Genomic DNA, 24,485 nt, shown 5'->3' on the forward strand with positions numbered 1-24,485 from the left:
TCTAGAAAAGTTGTAGTAGTCCTGGCTGGGTCCAGGAGAGGGGCCCAACCTCAGAAACAACCCTGAAAATTCCTGAATGCTTTAGAGCTGGGGGGGGGGGGGAATGAATGAATGAGTGACTGAATGAAGTGGACTTAGACATCTGAGATAACAGGAGAATACATCTTCACTGGAGAACCAAAGGAAGCATGGATATGCAAAGGGATATGCAAAGATCCCAAATATGGGAAAAGTTTGGCTGGCCTAGGAAGTGAGGCCTAGGTGGCTGGCTGATTAGTGGGCAGGGCAGATGGCAGGCCCGTGGGGGCGGAGTCTGGGGCACTTAAACAAGGAGAAGTGGTCAATGCATGGTCAGCCTGCTGTGAGATGAGGCTGCCAGAAGCCTGAAGACTGGTGAGCAGGCGGTGACCCAGGGCAGAAACATCTGCGGAGTCTGGGTGAGAGCTCCTACAGGGCGGCCGAGGTTACTGCTGTCCCCACTCCGGTCACCAAGCCGGCCAGCTCCTACAGCTACCCTTTGTCCGGCCCAGTTGATGACGCCTTGGCGCTCTCTAGCGCCTCCTGTGACGTCAAGAGTCCAACCGTGCATTCTCAGGGTCTGCGAACAAGCCTAAGGAAGCCGCTTGCGGTGCGGGGGGCGCGTCCTGATGAAGAAGGCTAATGACAGGCAGTCCCCGCCCAAGTTGTTCGGTGGGTGCGCGCCCCCCGCCGCGCGGGGCGCTGGTTGCTATGGACGCTACGGCGGCCGCTTGAGGGCGGGATCGCGGGGGGTCTGCCGCGCTGCGCAGTCATCTTGGGGGCGGGGAGCGCAGGGCCAAGCTGGTAACCCGGGGCCGGCACCATGAAGGCCCTCAAGAAGGAATCCCGTGTCAAAATGCCAACCAGCAAGTTAATGGAGGCCGCAGAGAGCGTCAAAGGTTGGCCCTGGAGGCCGTGGGTGCTCAGAAAAAAAAAAAAAAAACGCTACAGGGATGCTTGGGCTGGGATTAGGATGCTACAGATGCCAGGGAGGGTCACTGGAGCCTTGGAGGACAAAACATGGGCAGAAATCTCAGAAGGGGGACACAGTGCCCTGGTATTTGGTGTTGGTAATATGGCAAGTTGGGTACTAACAGAGGAGCTTTCGGCGGGGTCAGTGGTAGGGGACAGCCTTGAACAGGAGGAGTAAGAGACCTCTAACTCAAATCATATATTAGGTTGGTGCAGGTGGCAGACTCCCTGGATGAGATGCCCAAGGACCAGGAAATACCCGATGAGGGTCTTGGGAATTGAAGCAGGGGTCACCTAAAAGCCGAGCGGGGGCGGGGGGGGGTGGTAAATCCACAAGTAAAAATAACACCAAAAACTCTAACTCCATTGTTTTCAGAGTGCTATTTATTTCTTTCCACTTGGCCTTTCTTGCCTCGTGATAGATAACCAGTTTAACATGGACTACCACCGTGATTGTTTCCATTGGTAACCAAAAAGGGAACTTTTTTGAAAATGTCCTGCTGGGGATGGAACCCAGGGGCCCTGTGTATGCTAAGCAAGCATTCTAGTACTGAGCTATCCCCCACTCTGTTTTTATTTACGGAGATCTGTCATGCATGGACACTGGTAGACACAAGGGTATCAGTATTGTGATTCCAATCCTCAAGAAACACAAAGCCCGGAGGAATACCAAAAAACTTAGAAAAGCAAATATGGACACCTATGGAAGTTATGGGCCCTCAGAGCTTCTGAGTTAGGCCTTGGTTGGTTGACTTAGAGGGAAGGAATTTCTGAAGTAGATGGCATTAAAGAAAAAAGATAAATAAAAAAGAAAGGGCTTGCTTCTCTGGGCTCAGGGATCAGTGTGAATTCACAGATGGATGGACATAGGATCCAGAGAACTTGGTGCAGGTAGGCAGGGGCCAGACCATGAAAGGGCTTGGTGTGTGACCTTGCAGGCCCCGAGGGGACCCAGCCTCCTAGGCCTGGTGCAGCACACTTAGAATCCCCTGGGTGGATTCTAAGCCCAGAGACCTAACAAGACTCTAGTGGGGTTTTTTTCCTCTCTTTTATGTCTCTTCATAGTATAAAAAGCTGGTGCTGTTTCATGACATACTTTTAATAGTTAAGAGAGAAGGAGAGAGAGAAAGAAAAAAGATCGGTTCCCTTTGCCAAGGGCAGCCAAGGGCTCTCCTGGCCACTGCCACGTGCTCACCTACTTTCAGGGCGATCTTAATCAGATTTGAACTTTCTGCTGTAAACAGATCAAGGAAGGATTTTTTTGCTGAGTGTTTGCTTTTAATAAGGCAAGGATTCTGTTTGTTAAATAGGCTTTGAGTTAAGAGCTTACACCAGAGTGAGGAGGGGAAAGAAAAATTAACCTGTTTAACATGCTAGGTTCCTTAAACTTTTTAGAAGCTTCTGGTGTAGGGCACCTGCCTCCCCAATGTCACGTGTCCTGTCCACAAGCACGATCTTGTAGCTTTTTGTGCTGTGTGTGTCTCTGAGTCTCTTGATTTGGGAGCTGTTTAAAGGCAAGCAGACATGTCTAGGAACTTGTTTAAGAGGCCCGAGCTCCCCACTGAGTCCTATGGTGCTCCTTGGCCTTGTTGCTAAGCAACAAGAAACATCAGATGCCCCTGGACTCCAGGACTCCAAGACTCCAAGGATGGCTCTGCTCTTCCCACCTTGGTTCCCACAGCTCAGCCCTGAAGTTGGTTTCCCAAAGATTTTCAGCAACACTGAGGAACATTTGTGTAAGAAGTAGAAAAAAAAATCAGATCCCATCTCTACCCTGTGTGTGGATCCCCTCTTCCTGATCCCCTTAACAACACTTACCTTAGCTCTAACAGAAACATTGCCTGACTGTCCCACTCAGAGGGGCTGTGTCTGACCCCTCAGCTGTCAGGACAGAGAAATGCCAGTTCTGTGGCTCACCAACAGCCTGGCTCAGCTTGGGTTTCTAGAACAAAGCACGTGGCCTCAGGTTCAGGGTGGGTCTCTTTTACCCTGTGTGGTCCTCCAGGACACCGGAACGGCCCATGGCCTGAGCCCTGGTCATTTCTGGCTGGTCTGCTTCCAGTCTGTCTATCTCAGTCACTGGATAGGTCATTCTCAAATGCCACTGTGAACACACCACTCTCCTGTACTAGGGGTCAGATGCCTGATCTGGACTTCATTTCATATACCTTGTGAAGATTATACATATATATGGTACTCAGTGAATTATCATCTCTGGCATAAACTTAACAATTATATACATATATACATATATATACTTATTGCTTGAAAATGAAACCTTTTGTATATATTTGTATATTTTATATATATATGTATATATACATACACAAAAATGGTGCTCAGTGAATTATCTCTGGCATAAACTTGATACACACACACACACACACACACACACACACATATATATATATACATTAAGAATACATATACACACACTTTTTGTTCTTGTAGTTTTGTTTGGGACAAAGTCTCAAAGCCACATGCTCTGTTTTTTCTCCTCTGGGTCAGCAGCCCTGCGCCCCCAGCAAGCTTTCCGGGTCATTATCCTACACACCTTCCATATTCAGTCTTGCTCATGCGACAGCTTTTCCTGGAATACCATTGTTTGCAGGTCCAAGTCTGCAGAGCATTTGTCTCCTTCCAACTCCCCCAGGCTGGAAAGCTCTCACTGGCTCTCCTGAGACCTTTCTCTAAGGTCTTCAACTCTGCTGCCTGGCATGGTTGTTCTTTGAACGTCCAATCTGACCTATTGTGATTTTCAGATGGTATTAACATTACCACTGTGTGTGTGTGTGTTTCCTTCAAGAAGAACCATATTGCAACCTTCTGTACTATCTGTCTTTTACAACATTGTAGAAGGTGCTTGGTGAGCTGGGCTTAAGTAGCTCACAGCTGAGAAAAACAGAACTAAAAAACTGAGAAAGCTGAGGCAGGAGACTTGCCGTAAGTATGAGGCAAGCCTGGTCTAGACAGAGTTCCAAGGAAGCCTGGGCTAGAAGGAGACCTTGTCTGAAAATAAAGCAAAACAAAAGAAGGAACTTGGGGGGGTGGGCAGTCTTGATGGACCTCACTTTAAAACCGCATGTGTTCGTTTAAGGGATATTTAGTTAATCAAACACATACCATCCCTGACTGCGCAGAGAGATGACATTTATAGTGATGCACTCAAGGTAGTTCAAACTGGAGGCCAGAGCTATCAAGGGCTCCTTTAGTCTCAACCAATCAGGGTCTGTGTTGCTCCCTGAGCGTGGTGGGAGCTTTGGCCCCAGGAATCTTCAGCAGCGTTGAAAGTGTTTATGTGTATCTTCCAGTAATTCTAAACCCATCAGTGGAAAGCACATCTGGAGATGTTTAGTCCCTAGGGAAGATGTAGACCAACCAAGGGGATTGGGGTAAATGTCCTGGAAAGCATAAACACACACACACTCTCTCTCTGTGTCTGCCCTCCCTCCCTCCCTTCCCCCTTCTTCCCCTTTCATTTTCTTTCTTCCTCCTTCCTTCCTTCCCTCTTTCTCTTTCTCCTTCTCCTTCCTCCCTCTCCTTCTCTCTCCCCCTCTCCCTCTCCCTCCCCCCCTCCCCTCTCTCCTTTCTCTGTGCAGCCAGCCGTCCTGGAACTTGCTCTGTACACTGGGTTGGCTTTAAACTCACAAAGATCTGTCTGGCCCTGTCTCCTGAATGCAGAGATTAAAGGCATGCACCACCACCACTACCCTGCATGAAAACATGTTTAAAAGCAGATCTTCGCCTGGGCTGCCACCTGCTTTGATGTTTGTATAGGAGGGGAGAGAAGTCAAAATCGGAACCCATGCCTGTCTAGATGGGGCCAATAATGGTAGCACTGAAGAGGCTGAGGCAGGAGGATGGCAAATTCCAGGCCAGTCTGGGCTTCAATAGGAAGAAAGAAAGCTAAATCAAAACCCACGGCTGCCAGGTGTGGCAGAAGATCAGACCGAAATGGGGTCAGACTTCTCAGCTCTGTGTGTCTCTCTGTGTGTGTGCACTTTGTGCAGAGACGCCCTGAGCTGCTTCTGTGGAGGAGATGGATTTAGAGTTATGTTTGGAACGATTCTTTTTTTTTTTAAAACCACCTGCAATGTAGACATTTCCTTTAAAAAAAAATAGTTTGATTGTGTAAACCAAAGCCCCTGCCTTGATGTTGCAGTGGTATGTTCTCTTAAAGATTATAGTACTTTGAGAAGCACTAGGTAAAACCAGCACGTTGTTCGAAGCACCTAGCGGCTGTGATTAGGTTCTCCTTTGATTGTTTTGTATAGATGTTTACATCAAACCCTTCTCGACCAGAGGAGGAAAAGATGATATTACTAACCAGAGAAATGAAGTGTACGTCTGAAAGAGTTGGGCCACCTCTCCGGAGGCAGACTGACTGTGCCCTGGTGGAAGGCCTCATGGCTGCTGCTTGCATAGCATAAACTCTCATAAAGAAGTGACTTTTTCTGCAAGGCACTTCTGGCATCCCCGGCTGCAGGAGACCCTTAAATAATTTTGTCCTCAATCTTGGCCCCCTAAGCTGTCCCCCAAGCCCTGATAATGCCCCAGGGATAGGCTGAGACCTCCTGAATGGATCACTAAGCTCTCCCTTGGTGACTTGACTCCTTCCTTCTGCCTTTCTGCTCCCCACCCCCACCTCACTCCACTCCAGTGATTTCACAGTGCATGCTTTGAGTTCCAGAGGCAATCTCTTCTCTGACGACTCCCGGCCTCTCCACGCTGTTCCCTCTGGAAAGTGGGGTTCCTTGTGGGGCCTCTCTCTTCCTCTTCCACTCCCAGGAATATCACCTCTTTAAGGAATCTCCCACCACCACCCCTTAGCCCAACTATTGTCCCAAACTCAGTGGACCTGGCCTTTTGGTCTCCTGTGGCTGTTTTTTTGGGACCTCACTTGGGAAGACCCGGTTGGCCTGATTTCACTGTATAGACCAGGCTGGCCTGAAAGAGAAATTCTCCTGTCTCTGCTTCCCGAGTGTTAGGATTAAAAGTTTATTTTCAAAAAGATTTATATATATATATGAATGTAGAGGGCATCAGATTCCCTGGGATTGGTGTTATAAATGGTTTTGAGCTGACACGAAGGTGTTAGGAATCGAAACCCAGCTCTTCTACAAGACTAACAAGTGCCAAAAATCAGGTTTTGAAGCATTGGTTAAAACTGGCTTAATGGCAGAGGCAAGTGGATTTCTATGAGTTCAAGGCCATCCCGGTCTATACAGCAAGTTTTAGGTGAGCCTGGATGACAAAGTGAGCTCAGAATCTGTCTCAAAAAGATTTATAAAAGCCCAATCCTAAGCCATTGTGTGTAGTGGGAACACCTGTAACCTCAGTACTTGAGAGATGGAGTTAGGAGGGTTGTCAGGGTTATCCTGGGCCACATAGTGAATCTGAGGCCAGCCTGGTCTACATGAAAACCTTATCTCAGGAAAAAAATTAAAATTAGTCAGGTGGTGGTGGCAGCACACAACTTTAAATCCAGCCCTTGGGAGGCAGAGGCAGGAAGATCTCTCAATTTGAGATCTACAGCCTGTTCTACAGAGTGAGCCCCAGGACAGCCTGCGCTACACAGAGAAACCCTATTTTTAGTCAAAAACAAAATAAAGCAGGACTAGATATGGTGGTGCACACCTTTAAGCCTAACATTCAGAGGCAAGTGGATCTCTATGAGTTCATGGGAGCATAGTCTGCATTGTGGGTTCAAGGCCAGCCAGGACGATGTGGGAGGCTTTGTCTCAATTTCCTTGTCTACCTCCAAAACCACAAAAGTAACAATTAGATGAAAGAAATCTTATGTCATCATCAGGAAGGTAAGGAGACATGCCGTGTAGTTGCCCTGATGCATTGGGCACCACAGTCTCAGGTCTTGGGTGTTTTGTTCGTTTTCTACATTTCCTAGTTCAACCCAGTGATAAGGATGCTGGACAGCATTGGCTAGTTGGGAGCAATTCTTTTAGCCCAGCTTCTTTTTGTTAAGTGGAAGGCAGGGCCAGAGACGTGAAGCAATGAATGCAAGGTCATCTGACTTGAAAATACCGCGGCGTGAAATGGAGCCCGTTTCTATTTCAGCTCGGACTATAGACATTCAATCACTATGGAAATCGAGGGGCAGTCAGTAAGAGAGAACTCCCATCACTTTGGACTACTGTGACAGCCTCTGCTGTCCTGTCCTGTCCAGACTCCTCATGTCCTGCTGTCTTGACTCCTCATCCCCCACCCCCACCATGCAGTTTAATCTAGATTTATTTACTTGAACCAAGGTCTCACTATTGTTTGTTGTGTTGCTAGGAATTGCACCCAGGGTATCACTAACCTCATGTGCTTACCAGGCAAACACTCTACCTCTGAGTTGCATCCTGAGCGCTCAACCTATCTTGTTTATGTGTTAAGATATGCAGAGAGCTCTTGGGACACATCTCTCTGCTTCTTTCCAGAAAAAAAGCGGACAAAGGCGCCAGAACAACCCACTCCCCCCATTCAGGAAGAGCCCGAACCTGTCAGCAATGTCTTACAAGGAGATGACATCCTTGCCTTGGCCATTAAAAAGGAAGACTTGAAGAAGGTAAGGCCAAGGGCCAAGGCTCTCAGAGCACCCAGCCATGTTCATGGTATACCCCTCCATTGGCTTCCTGATTCCAAGGAGTCACAAATGCCATGCCTAAAAAAAATCCACCAAATATCAATTCTTTCACTTTAGCATCTGAAGGAATTTTATGGGAAGTTGGGTTTTCACATTTCTGAGATTCTACGAGAGCCACCAAATAGTGAGATACCTTGGGACAAGTGCCCCCAAGCCCATTCCACAGATGGGCAAGTAAGTTCAAGCATCGTGGATAGAAATGAGCACGAGGCTGCTCACCTGTGACCCTTCCTGTTACCTGTCAGTTGCTCTTACTTAATCTGTCTAGACATGCCAGGTGTTATTTTTTCCCCCTCCAGGTTACTCCTAAATCTCAGGCCTGTCACACAGGCATTTCCAGGACAGGATGTATGGATAGATCTGGGGAAGCAGACTAGTCAGCCCTTAGGAATCCTACCAAGAACAGAGATGTGTGTGTATGTGTGCGTGTATGCGTGCGTGCATGCGTGTATGCGTGCGTGTGTGTGTGTGTGTGTGTGTGTGTGTGTCCTTCCTCTTCCCCCAGATAGCATTCTCCTCAGCTTTGTTTCGTTTTAGCAACATGTTGCTCAGTTTGAAGAAAGAGGAGAAAAGCCTGTGGTCACACAGAAATTCATCATCCGTAAGCTCAAACCGAAAGATTCCAGCAAAAGGGTCTACCACTTGGTAGCACATCCCGCCAATGCTGATGCCGCCACAAAGCCTCTGGACTACTCTGGTACGGGTTCTGTTGTGGGCTTTGCCTCCCTGGACGGGTCTTGAAAGAAAGCCCCGTCCATCAAACAGTTGCTCTGTGTGTGTCTCACAGCTTCCGTGTGTCTGTCCTTCTTCCCCCTGCCCCTCAGGTCCTCATGACAGCTTCTTAAGCAGTGGCCAGATCCTCCCTCACCAGATCTTGGGGAGTCTCCAGGACTTTAAAAGAATTGCAGTTGCTCGGGGGAACACCCAGGTTGGTTTGTACAGAGCTACAAGGCTGAGAGAAGTTGCTGAAGCCATTTACTCTCTGTAGACTCAAAGGGGTGTGTGTGTGTGTGTGTGTGTGTGGAGACAGGGGTACAGGGATAGGGTTCTAGACCTAGGTCAGTCTCTGGGCCTAGTTGATGAGACGCCCTTTGGGAGACAGTTGCAAGTCATAGAAGCCAGATGCTAATAGACAGCTCTAGCTGAAGTGGGGATTTACTAGAAGGAGCTCAGAGCCTGCCTTCTGAAAGTCTGGGCAGACTGAGCCCCACAACGAAGCAGAGCTCTGGCCTCAGCTTCTCACTCCTCTTTTTGGGGGGGGGGGACTGGATTGCTGAGGTACAGGCTGGAGGGCGATGTCCCCCGCTGTTACTCAGGAGGAAGTCATCAATTGTGGAGAAGCCAGCTACCCTAAAGGATGCTGCGCTTTCTGGGTGGAGGGGACTGGACTGCCAGCGTTCCTCAGGCCCTGGTTTGTTTTCTGTCACTTGCCACCCTGTGGTCCCTAAGAGGAGGACAGAAACCAGGACCTGGGTCAGCACCTCCTCCTCTCCCTTCTTCTCTCCAGCTGGCTAAGCTGATACAGATCCAGCCCTGCCTGATGACCCTCATCTCAGCTAAAGAAGAGCCCAAGCCGAGGGCCCCAAAGGAGGAGAAGAGACCTCCGTGGGCTCCACCTCCTCAGCACAACTTCCTAAAGAACTGGAAACGGCACATTGCCCTGCGGAAGAAGCAACAGGAAGCTCTCAGCGGTGAGCTGAGCTGGCGAAGGGACCTGCCAGGGTCCCTCCATCGGGGCACAAAAGGTCTTCTGTATCTTCTCTCTTACCCGCCTAGCCTTGGCTCCATGAAAGCTTCTGACTCTCAGGCCAGTTGAGAGTGCTAGCGCCTGTTTTCTTCTGTGTGCTCTGTTTTCAGGGCAGGGATCACACACAGCCTTCCTTCTCTCCCTCTCTAGAGCACCTGAAGAAGCCAGCAAGCGAGCTCTTGATGCACACTGGGGAGAGCTACAGGAAGATCCAGGAGGAGCGGGAGCTCATTGACCGTGCACTTCCTACCCAGCATGACGGAAAAGTGAGGACAAGTTCAGAGAGAGGAAGAGAGGGAGAGAGGAGAGGAGGGTGGGGGGAGCACAGAATGCACGCGGTGGGTGAGCAGTGTCAACTTGTCTCCGCTTACACAGTTGGGGAGAAAATAGCTTGTCCATTACCAAACATTGTTAGGCCCCCGGGATCTTAACTATTATTTCATGTTCCAGGACTGCTCACTTTAATAATTCAGGCCGTTGCAGTCTCTGGTAGTCAGTTTATCATAAGGGTCTTAACGTTTGTCTCCTAAAGACTTACACTCCGATCTTTGTTCTAACCAAGGCCAAAGAACTGCGCTGTCTTTTGGTACATCAGTGAGGGCCTGGGCTGGGACCGGCTTCCCCCATCTCTCTGGCATCTTGAGAATAAACACACTGTCGAATGCCTACTCTTCTGCCAGTGGGTCCCAGTGGATGCCCCAGTGAGCCTCTGACTGTGGTACTGAGAGGGTGACCTCACTGCTCTGTCCTTCCTCGTCTTGGCTTTAAGGCGACCAGTTGGTTCTGGAGTCCACTGGAATACCTGGGTGATGAGATGACAGGTCTTCTCATGACCAAAAGGAAAACTCAGCGTGGTCTGGTGGAGCCCATCACACACATCAGGAAGCCCCTCTCCATCCAAGTGGAGACTGGTGAGAAGCAGGGCCTATAGGCTTATAGTTTTCAAAACCTACTTTAAGAAGTGTACTTAAATGCTTTAACCTCCCCACCACCCACCAGAGGAAGTGGAAAGGAAAGGTTAATAGGGCAAAGGAGGTTGTGGACCTGTTTAGAAATAGTTCTTTGGAGCAAATACAATCGGCCTTGTCAGGATATCAGCAGTTCAGTTCCCACAAATCCGCAGTGGTAGCTTCATTCACTCAAAAACACCATTCACAAAACAGCAATGACAGTTTGATCTAGAGGAAACAGCAAGGCTCTTTGGAAAGAAGCCACTAGAACACCACCAGAAGTTCTTTGGTGGCATGACCAGCAAAGAGTGGTAAAGTGAACCAGTACCACACAGCATCGTCCACTGTCTGCTGGGCTGTATGTATACCCTTTCCAAACACCACCTGTTCTCTCAAGCATCCACTCTAGCAAAATATCACATGTCCTTTTTCCAGGCTGCTTCCAGAAAAAAACCACAATACATGTCTGTTCTCAACAAAACATCCTCACATGTGTCTGCTTCAGCAAAACCATCCTCTCAGAAGACAGTTTCCAGAAAAACATCACACAACACAACTGTCTCCAGAGAAACTAGAAATTTCCTCTTCAAGGGCCCAAATCTATTTGCTTCTTGTGCCTGGTGCTGGAGGCAGGGTAACATGGTGGTCAGCATGACTCTGGCCCAAATCCTGGTTCACTTGACTTTGAACAAGTCTCAGAAACCGTATCTATTCCCCAATCCTTCTCAGAAGTGCCGCTGGGATTGGTGTTCTCAGGACCCTTGGGCAAGCATGGAGGCAGCCTGTGCTGAGGCCCTTCTCACTCCACTCTAGGATTACCAGCCCAGAAGAATGCTTGGTACCGTTACACCTGGGACCGGAGTCTGTTTCTGATCTACCGACGCAAGGAGCTACGGAGTATCATGGCGGAACTGGATTTCAGCCAGCAGGTTGCTGACGCCTTCATACCCTATCCTGAGGTGCCTTGGGTGATACCTGCCAGCCAGCTCATATTCCCTCTCTCTACTCCTCTTAGGATATCGATGGCCTGGAGGTGGTGGGCCATGGGAAGCCCTTCTCATCTGTCACAGTGGAAGAGCATTTGCTACCTGAAAAGGGCCAGAAGAGCTCCTCGGAAGACACGGTATTTCTGTGAGTCTGAGCCCCAGGGGGAGAGGCTGGAGAACAGGCAGCCCTTATTCCCACTGATGTCAGAGGGCGGGCTTTCCTCTCTGAAATCATAAACAGGGTGGTTTCATCCCAGCCTGGCCAGAAGCTGTCCCCCCATCCCCTAGCCCATTCCTATGTCTCTACCAGCTGTCTGCTGTCATATTCTTCGTCCCCACAATTGGATTACCCAGACATTACCATGCTTCTTAATGTCCTCTCCCCCAGAGCCCTCCACAGCTATACCTAGAGAAGAGCCCCGGAGGGAGACTTTGAGGAGACCCAGAAAGTCTGACTGAGTCTGTGTGTCCACCATCCCAAGTGGTGTGGCTGCTCAGCGTCCAGGAAAAATAAATACCCGGCTTTTCTTACAGAGACTCACTGACCAATCTCTCTGACATGGTCCCTATGCCTATTCTCGGCCCTTCGCTGCTGTTCTGTGGGAAGCCAGCTTGCTGGATCAGAGGCAGTAACCCGGAGGACAAGGTAAAGTGCCTTTTCAGCCTTACACACTTGCATGGGTGCGGCCCCAAGGTGACCGAGATTGTCACAAGGAGTCCACAGCTTCTGATTTGTGTTTTTATCTGATTGCACTTTCCGCATGCCAGAAAATAGTAACTGCAGTGCTAACTCAAGCAGAAGTGAGATCACCGCCTGGGGGGGGGGTTGCACATGCCTTTAATTCCAGCACTTGGGAGGCAGAGGCAGGCGGATCTCTGAGTTCGAGGCTAGCCTGGTCTACAGAGTGAGTTCCAGGACAGCCAGGGCTAGACAGAGAAACCCTGTCTCGAAAAAACCAAAAAAAAAAAAAAAAAAGTGAGATCACCAGGCTCAAAAGATCATTGACTGGGCAGTAGTGGTGCACACCTTGAATCCCAACACTAGGGAGGCAGAGGCAGGAGGGTCTCTATGAGTTCGAAGCCAGAGCCAGCCTGATCTACAGAATGAGTTCCAGGATAGCCAGGGCCACACATACAACCCACCCACCCCATCTTGAAAAACCATGTATATGTATGTAATGTTATGTGTACAGTCATATATGGGCATGTCTAAATATGTGTGAGCACGTGAGGGTACCCGTGCACATGCACTCCTGTGAACATGTATGTATAGGCCTAAGGTTGAATGGAGAGTCTTCCTCTTTCATTTTCCACCTGAGTAGAGTCTTTTACTGAACCTAGAGCTAATGTTTGGGCAAGTCTAGGTAGCCAGCTTGCTCCAGGGATGCGATCTCCACCTCCTGTGTACAGGGGTTACAGCAGGCTGTCACACTCAACTGGCTTCTGGAGATCAGCAATCCATCCAGTCTTTGGGCTCAAAAACTAACCTCATTGCTCCAATACCAGTTCTAGAACATTCTTCAGATGCTAAGGAGCAGAAATGCCTACCAGGTCTAAAATATTTCTCTTCTTAGTATTGATGATAACCTCACAGACAGTTATCAGGAGAGTCTGGCACTACTCAAGGTGGCTAAGCTCAGGACTTTCAGAGAGGTCATAGGAAATGGGGGTGAGTTGGTCACCCCAGGGCAAGACCTCTAGCCAAGACACTGCTTAGACCCTCTTCCTTCCACAGAAAAACATTGGAATTGGTGTCCGCCTGACATTTGAAACCGTTGAAGGAGAGAGAACGTCTTCAGAACTGACTGTGGTCAATAATGGCACTGTAGCCATTTGGTATGACTGGCGAAGGCGGCCTCAGCAGGATTTTTTCCAAGACCTAAAGCAGAACAGGACGCAGAGGTTTTACTTTAACAACCGGGAAGGTACCCTGAAGCTATCCTCCTCACAGGCTCAGTGACTGGGCACCCCCATGTTTAGTTAGTACCTTCCGACCTATCCCTCCTCCTCTCATTATGTGTGGTCCACTATGTCTGCTGAACTCTCGAGAGTGCTGGGAGGGAATGACCTTAGGGAGCACAGACCTGGGCTTAGGATGACCAGCCATCCCTTGATTGACCTGAGCTTCTCTAGCTCTACACTCAGAAGTCACACATTCCTGGAAACCTTATGGCCCCAAGAAGCCAGGACTGGTCACCAGATGTGGGCCACTGTGGTGCTTTGTTCCATAATCAGGCCTTCGGCTCAGCTAGCTCCTGCCTCACAGCAGCCTCCGCCTCTGTCTCTCCCAGGTGTGATTCTGCCTGGGGAAACCAAACACTTTACCTTCTTCTTCAAGTCTCTGAGTGCTGGCATCTTCAGGGAATCTTGGGAATTTGGGACCCATCCTACGCTCCTGGGAGGTGCCGTCCTTCAGGTCACCCTCCATGCCATCTCATTGACCCAGGACATTTTTATGGATGAGAGGAAGTTGTTGGAGGTAAGAGACTCAGAACCTCCGCCACATGGACAGAGGAACCCAGTGCATGAGTTCTTCTGGGGTAGATGATGTGTGCTCTGGAGTGGAGTCTTCTATCTTAAGAGGTGACTTTTCTCACCACACAAACAGATAACTACTCTTGCTTAGCAAATACCACCCAGGCCTTTATGATGTAGAAGGTTGGGTGGGCAGAACAGCAAGTGACCATACCTAGTAACTCCCACTTGGAAGGGAAGGGGACAAAGCCCTAGGTGTCCCAAGTGGAGTTTTCACCCCGGGGCTAGGAGTCCCAGGGGAAACCAGACACTTTGCAGTAGGGCTGGGTCTTGTTCCCTGCTGTCTGCTACTGTGCAGTGGTGTAGGACTGACCTACAAGACTTCCAAGCCAGAGACAATGATTTAAATGACTACTCTCACTACCCTTCACCATAGCAGCTTCTGGGAGAGTGTGAGGTGAGACCCGGGGGCTCTTTGTCCCTGTTGAGTCTCAGTGTGGCCTTCTCGAGCCATGCTTTGTGGGACTCTGTGCAAAGCTGCCTGTCTCAGGCTGGGGACTTGACCAATGCCGATTCAGATTGTAACTTTGATTAAGGTGGGGTTCACTGTATTCACCGACCCTAGGAACTGTGTATGGAAGGTCTGGGTTTCTACGACACTCACTATGTGACCTGGCCAGAGAAAATTCTTAACAGTTCCCAAACTACGTACTCTGTCTCCTTCCCTTCTTCCAGTTGGGGGTGTTGGAGGCTCCAAATCCAGCGTAGGAGTGGCTCTTCTCTGGGACTGGCCTCTGCCGGATGCCTTTGCCTTTTTGAGGGGAACACAGAAGTTTGGAGAGACCTGGAGATTTTTGAGTCTTGAACCGTTAGGTGTCTGTGTAAAGCAGAGGAACTAACATCCAGGCAGGAACCCAGACCCTACATGATAGTGTTCTGACTCTCTCCTTGAGAGTCCATGGGCAGTGGAGAGACTAGGCTGCCATCTTGCACCATCTTTCTTTCCCAGAGTAAGCTGGCTGCCCACGAGGCCGTCACCATTGCTCAGAGCGTGCTGCAGGAGTTACTGAGGGGCATTTCCACTCCAGAGCGCGCCCCGTCCCCGGTGGATGCCTATCTCACCGAGGAGGACTTGTTCCACTACAGGAATCCTAAGGTATAGGCTTCCCCACCCCCACCATGCACTCTGGGTACCTGGTAGTAACAAACCCTTAGTCACTGGAGGCTGCGCTAAGCATCTTCCACGAGTGGTTCACCTCCTCGCAGCCACCCTAAGAGATAAAGAGTGTGATTTACATACATATTTATTTCCAAATAAAGGCCCAGAGAAGTTAAGGAACGTGCCCAAGATAGTTTATAAGTGGGTGGTTGCTTAGGGGAGCCAGAGTACCACATATTTCTTCATTTAAACCTAGCCTTTCTTAGAAGGCCCAGACACTCGTGTAAGCACGCTGATGAACACACACACGGCCTCGTGCATGTGCGCACACTCACACACAGAGGGGGCAGAGGCAGGGAGGGAGGGAGGGAAACAGAGACAGAGGGAGCAAGAGAGACAGAGAGACAGAGAGACAGAGCGAGAGAGCTGTATATTGAAGATGCAAGTTGAAGAGGATGTAGGAGCTCCTCTGTCCTCCGCTGGCGCCGGTGACTTCTTCTCTGCCTCTTAGTGTCCTTAAGGCAAATGGAGAAATCACAGCGACTGACATGGGGTTTGGGATGCTCTCTCTCACTTGTGTCCCCCTCACCTTGGCTGCAGTTGCATTACCAGCATCAAATAGTGCAAAACTTGCACCAGCTGTGGCAACAGTATACGGAGGCCAGGGCAGCCCAGGAGGAAGCCCTCAACCTCAGAGCAACTCCAGTGCCATTACTGTTCGTTGAGAAGGCCCCAGATGTGATGAGCTCCAGGACCCTGGTCCCAGACTTCCCACAACTGCAACCTCGTCTGGACATGGACACCCTCAGGGATCCTCGGGACTCCTTTCTGTCTCAGAAGTCTGCCATCGGCATCAAGAGTGTGTCACGGAAGAGCATCATGGAGGAGCTCCTGGTGGAGGAGGGGCTGGACAGGGAGAAGGCCAGGAGCCCCCGGGATCTGGAAAAACTTCCGCCTAAATGGAACCTGTGCCTAGAGGACTTCAGACAGGTGCCCCTGCAACCCAGGGGTTGGTAGAGAAGGTCCCTGAACACGCTGCTTCTGCCCGGAGCCAGTCAGGGTGTCTTCAGCAACTTACCTCCTTGTCCCATGGGCATAGAGATAAAACCTGAGGGCCCAGAAAAAGCAGTCTCTTGATTCAAAACCCTTTAAAAATTTTTTTTTTAAAACAGGCTTCTGTGAAATCATGGGAAAAGATTTCTTGGGGAGGTCACAGGCTCCCATAGAAGGCATCTTCTGTAGACTCCGTTGCTTCTGGTTCCTGGCCCTGTGCCACGTAACCAGGCCCACTGATTGCTTAGAGAACACAGGGCTCCTTGGAGTTCTGGTGCAGAATGGTTGACCATGGTGCCCCGTGACCCCTAACTAGGCAGTGATGACCTTCCCTGAGGAGCTCCAGAGAGAAGATGCTCTTATCCAGCTCAACAAGGCAGCAATGGAGCTATGCCAGGAGCAGATGCCACTGCAGTCTGACCTCCTATACCAGATGTGGTAGGTACTTTCTGGGAGACCACCCCAGATCTCCTTCCCTTGGTAGCACCCGGCTAGGGGGTTCCAGGACTCCTGAGGCTCTGAAACCCTTGAACTCAGGATGCTAAGAAACATTGTAAACATCTCATACTCTAGAAGCTGCCCCAGCAGCCGGACAGCTAGCTGCCAATTGCTTCTCTAGGGAGGCAGCCACAACAGTGCAAATAGTTTTTGTCATTTTTTTTTCACCTCTTCCCCTGATCTTGTTCTTTCTCAATGAGCAGAAGAATGGGAGGGGTGGGGCAGAGAAAGCAGGACACTTGAGGGGAGGGCAAGCCTCACAGAAAGCTTCGCTTCTCTGTTGTCATATGCCCATTGCCTGTTTGGGACTTGTGTGGATACATTTTCACAAGGCCCAGAGCAGTCTCAGCAGCCATGTGCCAGGAATCCTGTGCAAGGTTCAGATCTTCCCCATGGAGCTGAGCCCAAGTCTAACCATTACTCCAAGCTGGAATTTAGACTCTGAAGCAAGACTGAGTTCATCCTGGCCGTTTTACCATAGTCCTAGATCTCGTCTCTTCACCACAGGGAAACCAGATTCCAACTCAAACGCTTGTATAGCATCAGGGAGGGCTGGCTGCTCGTGACGTGGCGTTCTCGTGGTAGTTCCTGGCACTAGAGTCTTTAAAGGGAGGCACCCGAGCTTCTGACAGTTCAAGAACAAAGAGCGACAGCTTTTCTCCAGTGTGTCTTTTCCTCTAGTTTGCAGCTGTGGCGAGATGTGATTGACAACCTAGTAAACCAGTCCCTGTGGCTAAGAAATCTTCTGGGCCTGCCTGAGAAGGAGACAGTTTATTTAGATCTTCCAGACGAGCAAGGTCAGACACTGGGCGGGAGGTCTCACCTCTGTGTAGTCTTTCCCAGGCTCTGCTCTGAGGGCAGTAGTACTTTGACTGTTTGTCCGCTTGGGATAGGTTCTTGACTAAGCTCATGGTGGTGGGGGTCATCCATCCTTCTGTGTGGCCAGGATTTGAGACTCGGATTGGACCTTGGTGCAGTCCCCTTGGTTAGCAGGTTGAGTCCCAGAGACTTTAAATATAGCGGGAGCTGGGACTGGGCTGTCTCGGACCCTTGTCTCAAGTCTTGTTCCATAAAATCCAGAAGTTGAGAAAGTTCTCCTCTTCCTCTTAGCTCTTTCTGCTCTCAGAGAACCCTCTGCAGGGATTCTCTTAAATCCTCTGAGAACAAATTTTCCTCACACCCCGCCCCACCCCCAGCTGACCTTTGCATAGGCCTGTGGTGTAGGCCAGGCCATAGGCCTTGTGCATGTCTTCCCTTTCCCCCTCTTAGGTCAAAAATCCCCTCCAGTCACAGAGGCGAAGGTGACAGGAGGGAAAGTTGGGAAGGAGGATCGGAAAGGGGGCGCCCAGGAGAAGAGACAACTGGGTACCCGAGATGATAAAAGGGGTTCCAAGACACCAGGGAAAGAGGTTATGTAGGGGTGTGGTCTGCACCCTGCATGGGGCTGGGGGGGAGCATCATGGGAAGGGGGCGGTTGCTCCAGCACCACACATAGCTAGCTCTCCAGGAGAGCCGCTGGGGAGAGTGTCAGACCTCCCCTAGGAGCCAGGGAGCTCATATGTGTCCCCATTTCTCCAAGCAGGACCGACTGAATAGCAAAAAACAGAAGACAAAAGATGACAAGAAAGTGGTGAAGTCTGCAAGCCGGGACAGGCTGCTGTCAGAAGATCCTCCTCCTGATAGCGCGGCACCCTCACAGGAGCCCATCGACCCCCTGGTCATGGAGAAATATACCCAGAGGTTGCATGCTGAGGTGAAAGGAAGGGGGCAGCCATACAGTCCCTCCCTCTCTCACCCCTGCATTAATCATTCCTCTATACTACACCAGAGAGAGAGAGAGAGAGAGAGAGAGAGAGAGAGAGAGAGAGAGAGGAGGGTTGGCCAAAGAATGGCTCCTCAAACCTTAAACAGAGGAAGCAGCTGAGGTGGAAGAGGGAGCGGGTCAGCAGAGTGGCAAGGAGGAGCAGCAGCAGACAGGGCCTGCGAGTGAGTGATCAGAAGAGATTTTGCTGGCCCATGGAGTTTTTCTTGGTCACTCAGAAGTCACACAAAACTCTGCATTGAGGGCGATAGGGTCTGACTTAGGCTCTTGAGGGTGTTTCTAGCTGTCCTTTGGGAAACAGACTCCTGGGAAGAGAACAGGGGTGAAGTCCTTCCCTTTCTAAAGCTGCTTGTGCCTCACCTCAGGCACACACTGTCAGACGCACTTTTGGGGAGAATAGCAAGGAGGATTGTCTTAGTCCTCTTTCTGTTGCTGTAACAAAATACAACAGCCCAGGTGATTTGTAAGAAAAGTTTATTTTGGCTCACAGTTCTGCAAGCCAGAAAGCCCAGGAGTAGGGCTTCAGGGAGAGCCTTGTGTTGTTGCTTCACCTCATGGTAGAAAGACACTGAAGGGCAACGGGGCATGCGTGGAAGGTGCGCGCAAGGAAGAGTCATGATTTCTGACAACCGCTAGGACTAGACATTAAGTGACTTGTGAGGGTGGGGCCCTCATGAATGACTCAAACACCTCTCAAAGGTCCCCAGACTTGTCAACACTCACGTTGGGAGCAGATTTTACCATGAGCTCTGGAAGCTCCCAGAGGATAGCAAGTGTGAATCTGCCGAGAAGTCCTGATCTGGTCCTAAGCATTGGGTCCTTAGCAACGCCCGCAAGCCATCTTGGTCTTTTGTTACTATGGGTTTTTGTTTGTTTGCTTGCTTTTGAGGTGTGGGGGAGGTCTAACAGAAGCATGTTCAGTATGTCAGCATATCTAACAGGGTTGTCCCATCTTTCCCTGATAAGACATTTGTGAGTCTGGGCTTACATTACTGTACATTGTGGGACCGCCATACCCCCAAGTCTCATTTGACCAGAAGTTCTGTTTGATGCTGCTGGTGACATCCTTGATCTGATGGCTGACAGGGCCTAGAAAGGGCTCTGGGGACTCTGGAGTATAAACCCCTCCTTCAGTCTATGATACTAAGAGTCAATTTTCTTAGGCTGTGTGGTCTAGTTGTAGTAGAGGGCTCAGTCTTGGAAGCTTCAGCATGTTGATCTATGATCTTACAGGAAGGAGGGTTGGCTTCCGGAAAACCAATACAGAGCTGGGACTGAGCCCAGGCCCACTCCAGACCTGAAAGCAATTACATGCAGCAGGACACGGAACAACTTTGGCGCTTCTCTCTCCATCTCTTCTCTCTTAGCGATTCTGATGCACTGGTGCCTGCTACAGAGCAAACTCTGGCCTCTGATGTCTGTCCTGCTCTTCCAGGTCTATGGGTTGCTGGACAACCTGGTGACAGATGTGATGGCCCTGTCTGATGAGCTGAGCTCCTTAAAGACTGTGGAAGAGCCTTTACGTTTTTGCAGCTGAATTTTGGACCCAAGTTTCCTCTTGGAAAGGCAGTTTGGGGAAAAAAAAAGTCAATAAAGAATCTTTAGGTTCCTAGCATTTCTGTTGTGCTGCCTCTGGGAATGCTGGATCTCGACTGCATCGGGTGACGGCCTAGGTCCTCCTGTATCCCACCTGCCCACATGTACGGTTCTCAGCCACCCACACTAGAGAGGTGACGATTAAGGGACAAGCAGAAGAGCAAATGGGTGACAGTGCAAGGAATGAAGTCAGGTGACAGGACAGATGGCCTTTGTAGCAGTTCCCTGCCTCAGGCCTACACTTTCAGGGCTGTGCTTCCCGGAGTCAACTCAAGAGAGAGACAAGGGAGAAGCAGAGCTGGTGGCACCTGGCTGTCTGAGGCCTTCTACTTCAGCACCCTCCTCATCCTTCAGGATAGCAAAGATGACACTTGCCAAGCTTTTTAAAGCCACAAGGAACTGGGGCTGAGCTCACCCCCACCCCCACCCCAGGTCTGAAGAAAACCAAACTGAAACACAACATTTTGCAATGCTCCAAGAAACTCTCACAAAATACAATTTCCCTGTCCCCATTCATTCTCTTTTGGGACCCTTGTCCTAAGCCAGAAGTTAACATTTGAGGCTCTGGTCTGCTAGCGAGATCCTTCCCTCCAGTCAACTCATCTGGCCCTGAGCCATTTATTTATGTATTTGTTTATTAGCAAATTTATGGATTCAAAATCAACCTGAGCTATATAATGACTTTGAGGCCAGCCTGCCCAATGAGGGTTGGGAGGGGGGGGGGGAAACAAAACATTTTCAAAACAACAAAAACAGCTTGAAGAATTCCTACTCCTTCCTGGAACAAAGGAATGCAGGACTGTGGAGTAGGTGAAGGGTAACAGCTGGGAAGGAACGCGCCACAGGCTCAGATCATCCTGGGGTTTCTGTTGTAACGACTGCAAACTGGGAGGCTGGGGGTCTCTGGGAGCAATGGCCAGGAGTAAGGGTAGCCAGAAGTTAGAATTCATACCCGCTCCTGAGCCTTCAGCACTTTGCAGGTAAGTTAGGGAAAGAGGTTCAGGGCAGGCAGGAGTTGGAGAGGCTGGAAAAGCCAGCTGGGAGTAGGTAAAGACCAGCCCCAGGGAATGTCCTGTCTTCTGCTTTAATGTCCCCCTGGTTAAGAGGGTTAGGACATGGTGCGGGTACTGGAGTAGCCTGCATTCCCACCCTCATCCACTTCTAGCAGAGGAGGAGGTAGGGGAAAGGTTAACTCACTGCAGGGTGGGAGTGGATGAGCGCCAGCTCTGTAACCCCTGGGGTCATCGGCTGACAAAACGGCCAGCCTCCTCCCCTGAAGGCACCGCCCGGCAGACAGCAGGAAGGGGTTAAACACGCCCGCCGCCCGCCCGCCCGGCATCCTGTGTCCTGTTACTGCTGAGGCAGACCTGCCTGGCCAGCTGAACAACTTTCCTCCCGAGAGTGCCGGCCGGCAGAAGTGGAAGAGGCAGCCGCCCGAGCCCGAGCTGCAACCCGCTGGGGGACCCTTGCGGTCCTTCAGAGAGCTCTGAGCCTCTCGGTCGAGGGTGGGGCTCACGCGACCAGAGTCTATGGTGGATGGCTCTGGAGCTGCTCCTGAAGCTGTGCCATCCCCCTACAAGTCAGAGGGTCACTGCTGAGGCTGCGGGGGCTGGGGCGAGGGAGCCCACTCTGGAGGTAAGCTCCCTCCCCGCGCCGCGGTGGCGCCCTACATGAAGGCGGGGGCTCGAGTGGGCTCAGGACCTAGTCTCTTTCCCAACCTCTAAAGAGAGTAAGGCAGGGCTGTGGAGATCCCCGGAGGCTTCTAACCTGCAACTTCTCTACCTTCCTCTTACCCCCACCCCCACCCCCACCCCGCCCCAGAAAGGGGACACGGGGCCATCTGGAGATTCCTGGTAGTGTTTCTCCCAGATCCTGGCCCATCTCTGTATCTGCACCTTTAACCTCAGACTGACCCTTTAGTCCAAGTGCTCCCGGGACACAGCCAACTCAGGTCTGATGAAGCCCAACAGCCTAGAGGTAGCTAATATCCAGTCCCCCATTCCCTCTAGCAGGAAGGACAATGCCACTCCTCCATTGCTTACTCTGGATCTGATGGGGACAGAAGATGGGGAGGGGTGCCGGCTGATGGGGTGCACACATACTTTGGCAAATTCGTGCATGTGATTGGTTCTTTCCGTCTCTCTGAACCTCCACCCTGGGGATGCCATCTGCTTCCTCAGTGCTGACTTTTAGGAATCTCTCTGGCACCCTTCTGGATGTGTGTCCTGAGAAATCCCACTGCTCCGAATCTCTTTGGGAACCCGTGTGTAGGCAGGAGTCTATACTCTAGCCCCGACCCCCACTTCCAGACCAGCCCTGTGCACTCCACTGCCGGTCCCCTCCTGCCCTCTTTCCATCTCTGAAGTAGCCTCCCTTGGTCCCAGCTTCTCAGCGTCCTTCCCTCCACCTGGCAGGGTCTGGCTCAAGGTCACTGCAGTAATTCCATACCGGCTGCCCAGGGCTGCCGCTGCTTGCCGCACTGCCTTATCGGCAGCTGGGTTTGTGTTTCACTCCCTTTTATTCCTGGGCATATTGTGTTCAATAAAACCTTCTGCTTGTAACACGGCTGGCAGGGTTCCCGGCCGCGCCTCCTGCCTCCTGCCTCCTGCCTCCTGCCTCCTGCCTCCAAACTTTGGCTTCATGCATGTGCTGGGACCTCACCCTGGCTTTCTTCTTCCTCCTTACGGTGTCCGTATTGGGTTAAACACCATGAGAGTCCATGCAATGCTAGGGTGGGGGCTCAGGCGTCACTTTGTGTCTCTGATCCATTGCTTCCCCCAGCTCCAGCAAAGGTGTGCCTACAATGTCCACCTTGCTCCTAGGAGAAAAATCCAGGTAGGGCCATGGAGCCTACACAAAGGGTCTCTTTTCCATGGAGACTGGTTGTATCCACCCTGGCAAAGGCAGGCCTAGGAAGCCAGGCTCAGGTAGGGCTCTGGTGGAGTCAGGATGTCTGATCTGACTGGTTCTGCCAATTCCAGCAGCCAGCAGGGAGGAACATGTACACCGGGGAGGGCGGGCTTCGTGCACAATTATTCCCCATCTTGACTCTGCCACTGCCAGCCCGCCCTCCCACTGGGGAGGTGAGCGCAGGCCTGAGTCATTAGTGAGGGGGAGGGCAGGAGTTTAACAAGTTGTGGCTGTGGCATTCCCACAGAAGGCCAGCTGGACAGAAGGACGTAAGGTAGGCAACACTATGGGCCGGTGGGGATCCAATTTCCACACAATCCCATCCTTTGGCTCAAGGTTGGGACCTGTGAAGACTTGTGGGTGCTTTGAACTGAGTTGATCTTTCACTTGTGGGTGCTGTTAGGGCAAACTTCCTATATCCTCTCCTCCTGCTCAGGAGGCTGGGACGGCTAAGGCCCAACAAGGTAGGGGCTGGAAGGTGATCTGGAGAGGGTATGATATCTATCTATGGCTGACTGGAAGTGGGGAAGTTACAGAGAAAGGGAAATCTTTGCTGATCCAACTTCTGTGTGTGTGTGTGTGTGTGTGTGTTTGTGTGTGTGTGTACATGTATTCATGTGCAAACCTAAATTAGTGCCATGTGATGGCAGAGGGTTCCCACTTTGGGTTTCTGGTAAGCCCTCACCTCTGGGGGTGTACTCTTCTTTCTGAGGCTGTGGAAAGACATGTGGCTGATTGTCCTGAGTCGGCCTCTATTAGGCTATCAGAGGCCTTCTGTATGCCTTAGGTCTTGGTAGTTCACTTGGACTGACCCTGCCCTCAGGGAACTTCCATTCTGCCCGAAAAGGCGGCTCTGAGACAAGCAATTACATTAATTAATTAGCAAACTAGGTGACACTGACAATAAGTATTGAATTAGTCTCAAAGAGACCTAGGTGTTGTCAAGTCTCAGCCCTGCCACCTACATGGCCTGTAACATAGGCGGGTCACAGCAGTCCTGTGGTATGCCAGTGGGGTGGTGGCTGAGTCTCTGGAGAGAAGCAGCCTTCCCTCCTGCTCCTTCCCCTGGCGACAGATTCTGGCCTTGCTGTTCCTCTCATCTTCATTTTCCCCATCGTGCCTTCCCCTGAGTGCCACCTCCTTTAGGAGGTCTCCCAGGATGTCCCTGGCTTGTGTTCATTACTCCTGAGTGTCTATGTCCTTTCTCTTGGATGTTGTACGCTACAGATGGTGGGGGACAGAAAGGACTCCCAGGAAATGGGTGTTGAATTAATTCAATTATGAAAGTTGGCCTTCTGAGTGAAAAGGACGAAGGGCTAACCTGGAGAAGCTGTAGCACACATGGGGGAGGGAGCACGAGGGGGAAGGACATGGACAGTCCTAATGCTCACTCCATGCCCCTCGAAGCCACACATTCAGGTGGGGGGGAGGAGTGTCCCCACTTAGCAGTTCTCTGGTCTCAGAGGCATCATTGACCGGTTGTTTGAGTCTCACTGTCCCCGTATGTGACTAGAGAGAGGGGTTTCAGCGTCTTGGTCTGGTGGTTGTATATGATGAGTGTGCCGAGCAGCGTGCATTGGATAGTGAGTGCAATAAGAGAAACAAGTGTTGGCCAAAAGCTGTCCCCGGTAGCAGGGACACTCTGGCCATGCC

The 24,485-nt window shown here is 50.8% G+C and overlaps 1 protein-coding gene across 1 annotated transcript; it reads left to right on the forward strand.

Moving 5' to 3' along the window:
• The first annotated feature begins 647 nt into the window (after positions 1–647).
• Mycbpap (MYCBP associated protein) lies at positions 648–19,863 on the forward strand. The gene is made up of 19 exons (XM_052196030.1): positions 648–690; positions 7,431–7,558; positions 8,174–8,333; positions 8,461–8,564; positions 9,144–9,327; positions 9,534–9,649; positions 10,153–10,294; positions 11,147–11,262; positions 11,349–11,464; positions 11,854–11,965; positions 13,055–13,244; positions 13,611–13,798; positions 14,804–14,950; positions 15,554–15,943; positions 16,323–16,444; positions 17,186–17,301; positions 17,774–17,913; positions 18,087–18,257; positions 19,762–19,863. The coding sequence occupies exons 1-19, from the start codon at positions 648–650 to the stop codon at positions 19,861–19,863; spliced, it is 2,787 nt and encodes a 928-aa protein (XP_052051990.1).
• The last annotated feature ends 4,622 nt before the right edge of the window (positions 19,864–24,485 follow it).

This window comes from Apodemus sylvaticus, chromosome 10, assembly GCF_947179515.1.
Source record: "Apodemus sylvaticus chromosome 10, mApoSyl1.1, whole genome shotgun sequence".
Taxonomy (NCBI): Eukaryota; Metazoa; Chordata; class Mammalia; order Rodentia; family Muridae; genus Apodemus; species Apodemus sylvaticus.

Bases quoted from the DNA above. Each gene is read 5' to 3' on its own strand.
- Mycbpap (XM_052196030.1), top strand. From the start codon at position 648: ATGAAGAAGGCTAATGACAGGCAGTCCCCGCCCAAGTTGTTCG. The intron at 13,245-13,610 runs GTACCCTGAAGC...TGTCTCTCCCAG, and splicing joins TTACTTTAACAACCGGGAAG to GTGTGATTCTGCCTGGGGAA. The intron at 15,944-16,322 runs GTGCCCCTGCAA...ACCCCTAACTAG, and splicing joins GCCTAGAGGACTTCAGACAG to GCAGTGATGACCTTCCCTGA.